This window comes from Acanthochromis polyacanthus, chromosome 5 (genome assembly GCF_021347895.1).
Source record: "Acanthochromis polyacanthus isolate Apoly-LR-REF ecotype Palm Island chromosome 5, KAUST_Apoly_ChrSc, whole genome shotgun sequence".
NCBI lineage: Eukaryota > Metazoa > Chordata > Actinopteri > Pomacentridae > Acanthochromis > Acanthochromis polyacanthus.
Genome location: NC_067117.1, coordinates 19,057,727 through 19,071,763, shown reverse-complemented (window position 1 = coordinate 19,071,763; position 14,037 = coordinate 19,057,727). Strand labels below are relative to the sequence as shown.

The window sequence follows — 14,037 nt, the reverse complement described above, 5'->3', positions numbered from 1 at the left end:
TAATAAATGTTAATATACTGTTTATTTAGGCGCAGTATGAAGCGCAAGGCCACCTTCACTTGTCCCTTTAATGGCAGTTGCACCATCACCAAGGACAACAGGCGCCACTGCCAGGCATGCCGGCTCAAACGCTGTGTGGACATTGGCATGATGAAAGAGTGTAAGTATGACAGATTGACCTACATGTTTTTGGGGCAATACTCTAACCTGCATGTTTAGGTGTTGTCGGTGGATCCTAGTTTAGCCCTTTGGGTGTACTGCATGGTTTTATCAAAGATCACATTATTAGTATAAAATGGATTGATGGGATAGTTTAGTCAGTAGTTTATGTGATCTAAAATGCTGACTATGACTATCCTGGGTAGATCCAAGACCACTTTAACACACACAGAATCTGTACGAGTGTTCCCTCCCATATGATAATTACATGAAATTCTTATGTAATAAATAGCCTAACATTTAAAATGTCTGGCAGGTTAATGGTGACATGCCTGTGCTGAGTGTGGTTGTGCATTGCTTTCGTCAAGTGGTTATATGCCAGTTTACTCTGAGACAGCCTACATACAACCTTGTTTTCATTTTCAAAGTCCAAATACAGCCAAACCGCACTGGTTTTATGAAATGTCAGAGTACCAGCTTCCACCTTGCTGTTTTGCAATATATGGACATTAGCACGATAAGAGACAGTCTGTGGTTTGCTGTTGAGTGTATTATGAATAGTAATGCTGGTGCTAGCAAGTGAGGTTTACAACATTTATTTGTGTAGTCGACTAATCGCACACATCCCTAATACACACCACTGATGTTTGCTGGCCTGGGGGCCAACTGTCCCTCATGTAAACATTATGTAATATTTGGACTGAGGTCAAGTGTCTCTGGGTCTTTACCCCATTAGAGTGTTTACATGTTCAGTTTGAACTACTGGAGCCTCCCCACATTGTGTACACTAAGTGTACTCCATGTGAAGTTAAACACCTTATGTACAATCTAACTAGGCCCCTTTTCTCCACAGAATCGTGTTTGTTTTTATAGCCTGTAAATAGCAGGTACGTGTTTTCTTGTAATATCCGGATATTGTCCACAGGCCCCTTTTAAGCAAAGGTCTCTCCCTGCCATCTGAATGTTTTCCCAAGTGTGTTTCTGGGAATACCACAAGTGGTAGCGACAACATTGCAATTTACAGTATGTGAACAGGAGCCATTGGCATCGGCGTTGAAAAAACAGCAGCATGTTGTTGAGACCCAGCTCTCTCTCTCTCTCTCTCTCTCTCTCTTTCCGTCTCTCTCTCTCTGTCTCTGTGAGCTAATTCAGTGGCGAAAACAACAAGGAGCGAACAGAACAAAGACAATGCGCTCAGTTGTTCTGTGCAGCAGGGGTGTCCATATGGACCCATCCCCTCCCGATCTCTTCCTCCAGAGAATAACAACCCCCCTCTTCACCCAGCACCACATTGACAAAGCTGTCATCACAGTGTACATCACAAATATAGAATGAAAATCTTTGAAACCGGTGTACCTACGATCAGTTTTAGTGGTGTAAATATCCTCTGTCATTCTGGCTCTTTATTTTATTTTTAAGGTGCTTCATGTAACAGATAAGTGCTTTCAATTCTCATTTAATGATGTTATTCTTACACAAAGAAAATCGCCTTACATGTTTTTTTTCCCCCCTGAAAGTTTATTTTTCCTGTGTGCGTATATTTCTAACACTCGTTCTACATCTTGCCCCTTTAGTCATTCTGACAGACGAGGAAGTGCAGAGGAAGAAAGACCTTATTCAGCGGCGGAAGGATGAAGAGGCACAGCGCGAAGCAGAGAAGGAAGCACGGCGGCCCCGACTCACTGATGAACAGAGTCAGGTCATCGCCACACTGGTGGAGGCGCATCACAAAACATATGACGACTCTTACTCCGATTTCTGCCGGTTCAGGGTTTGTGTCTCAATACTTATTCTTCTTATCAAATCACCATAATGCTGTTAAATATATTTGACATATTTTATGGACTCTTAAGAACATTGAAATAAAAACTGATACTATTAAGGGGATATTAAGAAAAGACGGTGGCAGCACTAACATAAAATACAGGGAGTCCTCGACCTGCGTCAGAGTTCTGTTCCTACAGAACGATGCAAATTGATTTTCGCCATGAACGAGATCTCTGGCGAAAATGCAAACAAAGCTGCTACGTGCATCACGTTATTGATCAGTTCTTTAGAAAAGTCATGAATACTAATGACTTTCATGCATATAGGAGTTGTTTTACAAACCGATAACAGAATATTGCAATGGACTGATATTGTTGTTGATGTTTCAATGTTAATTGTTCAGTTCGAGATTTACCTAATGTCAGTGAATGTGTCATGTTTAGCTAGCTCACCTCTGATTGGCTGACTGTCAGCAGTAGTGTGTTGCTCTGTGCAGTGCTGGTGTGTCGAGCGAGAGAGCTGGGAACAGCAGCTAATTCTGGAGCTAAGTTAAAGGGTTTTTGTAGTTATGGCGTTGGCTACGGCCCACAGTAGCCTGTGCGAAGGTTCAATAAATGACCAGAGAACGAGATAAAGTCTCACTCATTCATCACAGAGGGTCACTACAATATGTTGCACTGTTCTTACAACTTGACCGATGTTTGTCAGTGTTTCGCCCTGTTCTGTGCGTTTTGTTACATCTAGTTTTGCTTACATGGAGATGGCTTTCCTTTTCTCTGAAGCACTGCCATCAGAAGAGTCTGACTTATGCTTGGGAGCCATAACAAAGGGCCAAAAATTAGTGAATGTAGCACAATCCACGGTGGCGTACAACTGGGAAATGTAGACAAAGCCGTCTTGTAGTTCCCATAGTCAACTAGTTTCACATAATCAGTTCCAACCTAATGACAAAAGGCTGTAGGTCAATGATGTTGTAAACCTGCACTACCTTAGTATAAACAAAAATGATGGTCAGGGATTGCCACTTTCACCGCCCCACAAAATGACAGTATTGATGTCATCTTCAAATGAGAGCTTGGATTTTATGTTGTTTTTACTTCATTTCAATGCGGAGTTTCCTCCTCTTCCTACAATGCCAACAATCATGTTTTGTACTGTTTACACACACTGTGATCCCTCAAATGATTTCTCTTGAGGAATCTCATTCCTGCAAAATGCACACATGACCCTACACAAATCGTTTAATTTGATGCCAATTTTTTTAGCAGCAAAATTTCATGTTGTGTTTTCTAAAATTAATATTGATACCTTTTACTGCATAAATGTATACAAGTATTTCTAGTATGAAATGACTCATCACTGTGGTTTTTCTTTGTAGCGACTGAACATACATCCTCCTTTCTCCTGTCTAGCCTCCTGTTCGTGAGGGCCCAGTGACACGAAGTGCCAGCAGAGCTGCCTCTCTCCACTCCCTGTCTGATGCCTCCTCTGACTCCTTCAGTCACTCTCCAGGTAAAAGATACACTTTATAAAGACTTCTCTTAAGATCTAGTGTGAACAGTGACTGCTTGGTAATAAAAAGGCAAGAAATGCAACGATCAGAACTAATGAAAACTACTTGATTTGCATTACAAATTAGACTGTTGTAATTGAAAAACATTTTTGAGAAAATACTTTTTTTTTTAGTTTATTCTTAAAATGGTTCCAGTTTCCAGTTCAGTTGTTTGCATGCGGTCTTATATAATCTGTTAGGCTGCTTCACTGAGAATCCAGTGGAAATCCTGTGAACAACCTGTACCCTGCAGACACCTGACCCCCGCTAGTAAACACCAGTTCATTAATGAATCTGTCACTAATGGAGTGAACACAGCAAGAGGCACGGTCACGTGGGCTACCACCAACACTCAGCAGGGGCAAATAACAACCCCACCAAGCTCTGCATGATTCACATACTGTCTTAGATTTCATTTCACTTCTACTGACGTGACACTGATGCATTGCCAAATGATTCTTTCAGGTAGCAGGTCTTCTTTCTTCCTTGATTGCTAACTGTTGTTCCAGCACATTGTGTATGTTCTTAGAGAAATGGTGTGAGATTGTCACAAGCTGTCCTGAACACTTTTTTCCTTCTTCCTTGTGTACTTTTCTCACCTTCATCCTCTTTTGTTTTCTCATCTGCTTTCTTTTTTCTGATCACTACAGAGTCAGTAGACACGAAAATGAACTTCAACAATCTGCTGATGATGTACCAGGAGCAGGGCAGCAGCCCCGACTCCAGTGAGGAGGAGGGCTCCAGCTTCTCCATGCTGCCCCACCTGGCTGACCTGGTCTCCTATAGTATCCAGAAGGTCATTGGCTTTGCTAAGATGATACCTGGGTTCAGGTATGTGTGTGTTGTGTGTGCATGTTAAGAGTGTCTTTCTGTCTGCCACAGTCCTGCTGCACTTTGCTTCAGTTGTTAATAACTGATGTCAGTCAATAGAAACCATCTTTTCTGGAGAGTTTGACTTCAGGGCCTCTAGACTGACCAAAAAGTGCTGTTACTATATATATGATGACTATTATGAGATTGCAATAAAACTGTAATTAAATTTGAAAGACTCATTTCTGACCTTTAATAATAATAATAATGTCAGAGTGAGAAGAGGAGAGGGGGCAATTTTTTCAGAGCTTCTCTGAATTTTTGTGTCTACCAAGAAATTTCTAATTACAGAATATTCTTTAATTTCTTGTTTTTTCTTTGTTTTTGTTTGCTTTCAAATAGTCTTGCCTTTGTAACCAAATGGTGACGCCTGCTAGTGCTGGTGTCAATGTACTTTTGGAACTCCTCATGTATTTTTTATTTGCTTGTCTCGTGGTGACTCTTTACCTTAATGTGTGTTGAAGACTTTGTACACATACTTGTTTTTTCTCTTCTATTGATGTTGTGTCACAGTGATGGTTGTAGTCTAAAGGCCATAACGTACTGATAAAGTGCATATTACAGATGGCTGACACATTTTAGAATATCTTGTAAATTGTGTTGTTCCTTAACTGGCTGAGGTTATTCATTAGCCCTGGTCTTGTTAATTTGAGATTCAGTCCAGGCTATTAGTAGGTCATTGCCTGGTTTTAGAGAAAGATACTCCTCCAGTGCTCAGCTGTCTGTCGTACACATACACCCACGAGTTGCGTAGGTGATGATCACACATTTTTTTTATGAGCAGAGATATATCTGATACCAGAAAGACTGTGTTGTGTATTTACAACTTTTAATGATACAATATTCATTCTTAAATTATATGAAGGGGAATTTTTTATAATAGCCTTTATAAAAGGAAGAGAGTTTAGAGAATAATAGGCCTTCTGATTTGAAAAGCAAAGTTACGGTGGCTGACCAAGGTCTTATTATTGTTTCTGTCCTACCTTCCTCACATGGAAATCATCGTCTTCCAGAGTGTTTGTCTCTGTGTGTTGACAGGGACTAACTCACCGAGTCTCAGGGGGTCACCTACAGTCAAAGCTAAAACAAGTCAGGGCCTGTATTTCCTGAAAGTTGTCATTCTCACTGGCAACAAATGATGGATATGACAGAATTAACTTTGGAATGTTTATCCACTTGTGATCTGCTCTTTAATCCCTGAAAAATGCCTTGACCCCCCCTAAAGATCTGCTGCTTTCAGCTGTTGTCTCCTGTACAGTTCACTAGTGTCATTTCGCAACATTTACAGACATGTAACATTTCTGTAACTGTGACAGTGGCAACAACTGACTTTGTAACATGTGTGTCCCACACACAATAGGCCACCACAGCAAAAGGAAGCGCACAGAAAGTAATGTTTGGATGTGTTTTTTTCCTGCATACCCTATGATCTGATAAACTTGGAAGACTGTGATTGTCCTTGAACACACAGCCATCAAACCAATGATAACGGATGAACTGACATAAACACACAATATGGACACGTACATGTCTGGCATGTACAAAGAACTCTTTGTTTAATAGTTTGCTATTTGCAGAACATAATTGCTGATTTTTTTTTTCCCCTGTAGAGAGTTGACTGCGGAGGACCAGATTGCTCTGCTCAAGTCCAGTGCCATTGAGGTGATCATGCTGCGCTCAAATCAGAGCTTCAACCTGGAAGACATGTCCTGGAGCTGTGGTGCGCCTGACTTTAAATACCAGATCAGTGATGTCACCAAAGGTCAGTCTAAACACTGTCATGTGTGCAGTTTGACTGCTGTGAAGACACAGCAGTTTTCAGGACTATATTTGTGCATGCCTGTCAACTCTTTTTGCTCAGCTGATTGTTAAAGAAAAGATGTGCGTGTTACACATTAACACGTTTACTTAGTGGCAGGAGGAAGCAACCTGCTCTTAAGGAGGTGACCATATCATTAGTGTGGGAGTACAGATAAGGTTACTGGCAGGGGCCCGTGCACACACACATAGGCAAAAGATGCTAATGAAAGTGTTTCTGCAGAACCAGTCTTACACATCCACAGAAGCCCCTGTGGGCACAGCTTTCATTTGCCTTTCAAACAAGACCCCCTCTTTCTTGGATCATGGAAAGAATGTCACTCCTGACCTGCTCAACACACAAAACAACCACTGTCTGAACCAGGAGAAGCAGCTCTGTTGTACTCCTCTTAAAATAGCCCTGTATAGTTGACACATACTTGACTGGAATATAGATGTTTTTTTAATGCAGTGATCAATAGTGCATAAGTTCTGAACTCTGTTCCACTTGAGATCTAGTCCCTGAAAGCTTCTGCATAGCAGCCTATTAGAAACAATTGTATATGCCAAGGTAGTTAAAAAATGTTTTTTTAACCAAATCTCAAAGATGCAGCAAACGCCTAAAAACTGTACGACTATTACCCAAAGAAGCACAGTAACTAATAAGAAAAATGTTCCGTTATAGATGACATTTTTCTACAGGCACAGTTCAGCATGTGCTCAGAAAGAAATGAGTTTTAATACACTGTGCAGCCATAAAATTACAGAAAGGTGGCACACTCACAATAATCATTAGAAACCTTGGATCAGTATTGTGTTTCTTCTCATTTACACATATGCATTAACAAGTCTCTTAAGAAATGTTCTATGCACCAATCTTTAACTTTTCTTCTCAAACAAATCTGCAAGCCAGTAGTTCACAGTAAAGACGAACCTGGGAATGCACAGCATGCAATTAAAGAATCTTCACCAGAGATAATTCCAACAGGCAAAATGAAATATTAATGAGTTACAGGGATGGTGGCATTCCCTTGGGGGCTTTTCTTATGCGATATCGTTTGGAGCTGCACCGATTGTTATGATTTGTTGAATTTTTTTTTTGTAGCGGGCCACACTCTGGAGCTGCTGGAGCCACTGGTAAAGTTCCAGGTGGGCCTGAAGAAGCTCAACCTGCACGAGGAGGAACATGTGCTGCTCATGGCCATCTGTTTGCTTTCTCCAGGTACTGGAGGTCTGACTGTGTGGAGGAGGGAAAATGTAGAGGGTCGTCATGAATTGTTGATGATTGATCTCATTTGCTTATTTTCCAGTACAGAAAATATTCTAAATGGTTTGAATTGTGGCAAAAGATCAAGTTAAACATTTTAATTAGGCAATATTTAAAGCATTGTGTCTACATACATAACATTGAGGTGCAGGTCTATGCTATTTGAACAGTTTTTGTGTGGAGCAGCCTTTATGTGAACATACATTTGTGTGTAAGGTATGCCTTTACGGGAGATACAGTGCATACATTATACATGTATAGCAAGCATGTGTAACTAATTGGATATTTGCATCCCTTTGTGTGTATGAGGTACCTCATTAACAATGCATATGTGCTCTGCCAGATCTAAAATTAGCAAGCCACCTAACCAGAATGCTGGAAATAGCTTAAAAGTTTCACTTCTCGTTGTTTTTCAGGACACGGATTATTTCACAGCAAACCCAAACACTGTAATCTGCACTTTCCTGCCATTTTTACACCTGATTTCTGTTGCTGCTATGTGTCTTGTGTACACAACCTTACATATATCTCCCCTCCCCCACTGCAGACCGCCCAGGTGTGCAGGATCACGCACGGATCGAAGCCCTTCAAGACCGGCTGTCAGAGACCCTGCAGGCCTACATCCAGCTTCACCACCCGGGAGGACGGCTGCTGTACGCCAAGATGATCCAGAAGCTGGCGGACCTGCGCAGCCTCAACGAGGAGCACTCCAAACAGTACCGCTCACTGTCCTTCCAGCCGGAGCACAGCATGCAGCTCACCCCGCTGGTGTTGGAGGTGTTCGGCAGCGAAGTCTCCTAGAAGCCACCTCCGAACCCCAGCGGTGGAGAGGAAGCCGGAGATGTGACCCCAGAGGCGAAAAATGGAGGGAGGGAGCTGAGGATGTGATGAATGAACTTAATGCAGGTGTGCAGTATGAAGCAAGTGAAGAGAGAAAGAAGTGTGTGTGTGTGTGTGTGCGCGCGTGTGCATGTGTTTATCTGTGTGTGGCTTCATGTATGTGTCACATCTAAAGAAGTCTATCTTGGTGTAAAGGCCAAGGTTGTATGGGGAGCAAGCAGATGTTAAGAGACACAGTAAACAAGGGAAATTCATAGAGTACAAACCGAACTATACATACAACTTCTGCCTATATACAGTGTTTTTGTCTGTATTTAAATCAACCAACAGCTGCTTCAAATGCCTGGACATTTTATGTGTGTACATGTTGTGCACACACCAACACAACAAACATACTCAGTTATTCATTTAGCCATTCAGTTGAGCTACCTCTTGGTTTTACTGGGGTTGTTTTATATTTACATCACCTATGTGAAACAGTAACTTTTACAAAGAACAGTTTAGATACAGTACAGACTACATTTCAGTTTACCGGTGCAAAAGCAGTGCCTGCACATCATTTTGAACTTTTGATGATTCATGTATTTTGTTTATTTTGTTTTTAATCTACTTCTCTCCAAGGCAGCGTTTGTATATGACTGTGTATACAATTGAAACACATGCCTTTCACCTTTCACCAAAGGTATGGTCAAGTACTTTCTCACAAAGCTTCCAGTACCTAAAAATAACCTTGCTGCTCCATGGCTCGCTTCACTCATGCAGCCACTCGGCAAGTTTTCTGACTAGCCTCACAGCCTATGAAGGAAAATGTCATTATGTAGGTTTATACTGCAGAGTACAGAGCATAGTCTGTAATTTAGTGAGGTTTTCATAGGACTTTAGGGTGCCTGGTTTGAGGTGAGAATTAGCCACTAAATGTGTTAGCTACTTTTACACTGCTAACTGTCAATCAAACCAAGCCAGCATTGTGGCTTGTTACTCTCTTTTGAAATAGTTTTTCATTAGTCTTCTCTTTTGTTTAATTGTTTATTTTCCTGTAAATAGTTAAATTCTATCACATGTATCCTAAGCACTGTTATACCACCTTTTACTAAAGCCTATGTATTGATATACAGTATCTATATTACCACAGATTTTTAAAGGGCTAAAATGCCAAATCTAACTGGAATAGTCATTTGAGGCCAAAGCAAGGGGCCTGTCTTCTTGTTAATATATAGCTGCATACCATACTTGGAATTGGCATAGATATGGATATAATTGCAATAGATGCTCTTTGTTTTATACGTCACTACACCTTTAAAACAATTCCATGAATTGTTCCTCTTCAGTATACGGTGAGCTCGGTGGGCGGAGAGCTTGGGAAGCTGCTTCAGACCTCCACAGATATCACACCCCTTTCGTTTCTGACTGGGAAGTAGATTTTCTAGAATGTCTGAGGGCCTGGATGTGGGGTGGCAATGCCGCACGCCTCCACACCCCGGCCCTCCTGTTTGATGATGTATGCTGCGCAGCCCTCTAGTGGCTGCACCATGTAAATACCAGGTATATAGATATAATATGTCTGCCGCTGTACATAGGGCTACATAGATTTTCAAGGTTACTTTGTTTTCAAAAATATATATATGCAAATACAATTGACCCTTTTTTGTTTATGATCAATTATTACCATGTTCTGAAACACTATGCTCTTTGTCTTTATTTTTATTACTTTTTTTGGATGGAAGGAGTTTTGAATGGCTTAAACAGCGGTTGTTTGTGCTTTTGACACAGATCTGTTTAGTGGAGGGTTGATGTTAATTTCCAAGGTTCATTTTCAGAAAGAGGACACGCTAATCATACTGTGCTGCTCTCAAATATAAGCCATATAGATCACCAAGCTAGTTATACACCTGATACATTACAGTACATCAAAATGATGACTCCAGGGCCTTGGACAGTCTCACAGTATAGTCAACTAAATGTATATATGCTATTAATCTGTGGCTTTTGGAACGTGAGCTTGTATGCCTTCTCTCTGCTGTCAGTCATCTTTGGCTTATGCTTCATCAGACAGCATCTAATGGCTTATAAACCAAACTGCCAAGAGACTTCAGACGCTTATGTTTACAGGCCAGTAATGTGTGGCTTGCTGCATGTGGGATTATAGTAAAATTATGTCGTCTATATCGAGACAATTCCCCAAAGAAATGTTGAGTCCGTTTCCTGCCAAGTGCAAATGATTCCACTGGAGGCAACTTTGCTCAAAGGTGCTCATTTGCTGAGATGACATGAACGTTGCTTTTTGTCTTCCTCTTGCTGTGCGACACGAGGCATCTGATAAAACGGTTCCCGTGATTGGCCCTCCAGTCCTTCTATGTCAGGCGAAGAGTTTCCTTCATCTCAGTAGACCAGAGTTACTCGTTGAGGAAGATGGTGAGAGAGAGCACGTTTGTTGTTGAGCTGAAAGTCTTCTCACTACTGCTTTGTGACAGGTTGTTGCTTTGATTTGTTCAGCCCACATGGATTTTATCAAACCTGTCACAGGAATTGTACGTCCGTTCTACATCACTGTGGCTTTATTCCAACTCTTTGCAGTCACTGTGACAGTCGGGGCTTGATGCTTAGATAATCTGCATAGCACAAATAGTTAATAATTTTTGATAGCTCCCCTGTTCACATAATCATAATAAGTTTGATTTTCTTCCTGAAAGTCATTGGGATTATATAGTGTGTGTGTGTGTATAAAAATATATATATATATATATATATATATAATGCCCCGGGCCCCGCAAATTACCCTGCTGTGATTGAACTTTAAGGAGTCGAAGCTCGAGTGTCTTTAGGCAGTACCACTCGTATGTATAGTATGTCAGTTTGATGAGGGGTATGATGTGCTTGGTTACTGAACACTGACTTTTGAAGTTTTGAAAAGTCTCCATGTTGATTTTTTTCCCTCTGAATACATACTTCTGTATGTAGATATGGGTTTGATTTTGTTCTATTTTTGAGATCAAGGTGCAGTGTTGAATTGTGTATGTTAAACACAGCGGGACGTTTGGTGAATATGTAGGTGCCACAGGGAGAGTTCCCTCCACAGAAGAACAGGGTAAAAGAGGAGTTGCGCTCGAGGATTTACAAACCCAACAGGAAATCTCTCGAGGATGTATTATATCACCACTGAGGGAGTAAGTAGGTTTTGGTCAGTAGCACATGGCATCAGGGGACTACATATATCTTTATCATATCTGATTAAATGTTGATTTCTGGATACTTTAAAAAAAAATCCCAGCATACCGTAAGCAAAATACAGTTAAACCTGAATATGGTGCATCCCCGGAGATTTCTGTTTGGTTTGTCCATGGTAGTCTGCTCAGAAACTTAAGTTTTTAACTCTGCATTGTGGTTGTTAAAATACTGGAACTTGAAAACCATGCGTCAGTGGAAGTCCGCCACAAATTAGATGACTCATCTTGGTTGAGATTTCCTTAAAATTGGCAACATAACACAGTAACAATGCCTGCAATATACAACTCATGGTACACTATCACCAGCAAGCTTTACAGTTTATCATGTTAGGAGTAATTTTTGAAGTTTTTCTATAACTGTTGCCATTACAAATCCTGTCTGATAACAGTCACAGAAAACTGTTGGCCATCTCCCATGCAAAGGATTTCAACTCTTTTATTTTTTCTTTCTTTCTTTTTTTGCTTCTCCCTTTAGGACAGGGATTGTAATGGAATCAACTTAATGTAGTTCTTACAAAAAGGAGTGTCCACAATGGATGTACACCATAATCTACCTAAAAAACCTACCTCTTTTAGCTCAGATTTTTGCTTTAGCATTAAGCATTTGCCTCTGTTTTTACTTTTATAATATTTGTATTCATGTTGGTATTTATTGCTGTCTAATGAGTCATACTTCAATGATTACCTCAGAGATATCTCACAGATTTGGGAGAGTCCAGCTAATGAAGTCATTCATAGTTTGTTTTTTGTTCTGGTTTTTTTTTTTGTACAGCTTTTTCTTCGCAGACTTAGCAATAGTTTTTTTTTTTTTTTTTTTTTAACGCACAAAATACCAGGAGTGTTTTCAATCTAGTGCCTGCACTCTGACCATCAGGGCTCTGGTTAAAATGAGGCTGCATTTGCTCCAAATCTTTCTCTGCACCTTTTGCCTCTGTACTTATATTCATGTAGTTTCCAGCAAAAGACTCGGCTAATCTTGCTGCCATATTGCTGATATCAATGGTATCTTTATAGTTTTTAGAAGGCAAACTGAAGAGGACTTTTCAGAGTGAATGCAGCCTTAAAGCAGTAACAACCTGAAAGACTTTGTGGCAGTAGGAGAAGCGAGAGGTGTGTTTGTGCTCCACTTGGTACCGTCGGCATGTCCTATGCTCTGTAGTACGTCATCCTTACTTTGTCCTTCTGATTTGTCTTCTCATTTCCTCCATACCCTCTTCGTGTCTTCACCTCTCCTTCTGTCGTAAAGTCTGTTCCCGCACCTTCATCATTCCCTACCAGTCTTTGGTCAAACGAGGGGAATTAGGAGGGGTGAAATCCTCAGTATCCATGCAATGCTGCTTTTATCTTGAGCATCACCAAGTTGTGTTGTGTAACGGACACGACATAAGCAGGCATCGTCCAAAGTGTCGGCCCACAGCAGCGCGACAAGCCTCATCAGAAGATTGTGTCTTTTGAAACGTACGCAACTTAGTGGTGCTTATTGGGGGGAAAAAATTCCATTGAGACCTTGTATCATTAACGGAGCAACTACTCACTTTGGTGAATTCAAACCAAGTTTTCTTTTTCTTTTTTTCTTATTTTTGTAATCATGTCAAACTGCTTCAGGTAAACACTGAATGAAATTTGAGAGTTTTTATTGATCAGTGAATACTGAGGAACAGTGTCGCCATGGTCACATGTACCCAGAGCTGTGTGCCATAATGTGACCCTTTTAATGCAGGGGAGGGCGTCGGCAAAGCTGGCTTCAGATGTTCCCCAGCCTAATCTGAATGAGAAGGTTGTCCGAGTGGGAGATTGGCTTCTTACTCTGTCAGCCATGAATGTCGATGTTTTCTAAGGAGTACTTTTGAATTTGGCATTGAATTCTTACCTTGCATTGTGAACCCAAATTATGTCACATTCTATTTAAATGCCCGAACCAACGAACGCACTTAATATAATGTTTGTAAAACATGTATACTGATCAAGCTACTAGCCATAAACTGCCTTTGTAGGTCAGCATGATATGGCTCCAATTATCAAAAAATTTAAGTAACCTAAATTCTAATGTAATTGCAATTTATCTTTTGTCTCATTTTGTTTTTCAAAGATCTTTTTTTCTATTATAAATTGGTGTTTATGTAATGTTATTTTTGTCAGATGTTTTGCAAATCAAAAATAAACAGTTGTACATAGCAGTGGGCTTCTGTGTCATCTGTTTTTACCTTTTAATTTATGTTTTTAATGTTCGCTGTTGATGAAATGCTCCTTTTTATTCGGTTGTCATCAAACTGCCTTCTCAAAAGGAATCATTGAAATTGTTGGGTTTATCTGTTTAATATTGTCAGCTTAATTTTTTAATTAGGTAGTGTGGTGAGCGACATGATATTTACCTCAGTATTTAAATTAGACGAATACATTCAAACGCAATGAAAGTTGTTGGGTAAATTTGCAACATTTAATCTTACATCCCTATGGCACATCTGCTGTTTGAAACTAGATATATAAATGACAGTGACTTGACTTCAGTTACTATTAAAAATAAACTGTTATTAAAAGAAATGTACTCGTTTACAAAGAAA

At 40.3% G+C, this 14,037-nt stretch overlaps 1 protein-coding gene across 3 annotated transcripts in view; it reads left to right on the top strand.

Annotated features, from left to right (window-relative positions):
• vdrb (vitamin D receptor b) overlaps positions 1-13,653 on the top strand; it is a 28,310-nt gene extending 14,657 nt beyond the window's left edge. For all 3 annotated transcript variants that reach the window (XM_051948329.1, XM_051948328.1, XM_022207533.2), the window contains exons 4-10: positions 30-160; positions 1,734-1,930; positions 3,339-3,438; positions 4,129-4,309; positions 5,959-6,110; positions 7,251-7,367; positions 7,960-13,653. In XM_051948329.1, the coding sequence (XP_051804289.1) occupies positions 30-160; positions 1,734-1,930; positions 3,339-3,438; positions 4,129-4,309; positions 5,959-6,110; positions 7,251-7,367; positions 7,960-8,213 (1,132 nt within the window). In that variant the 3' untranslated portion in view covers positions 8,214-13,653. The remainder of the gene's footprint in view (positions 1-29; positions 161-1,733; positions 1,931-3,338; positions 3,439-4,128; positions 4,310-5,958; positions 6,111-7,250; positions 7,368-7,959) is intronic.
• The last annotated feature ends 384 nt before the right edge of the window (positions 13,654-14,037 follow it).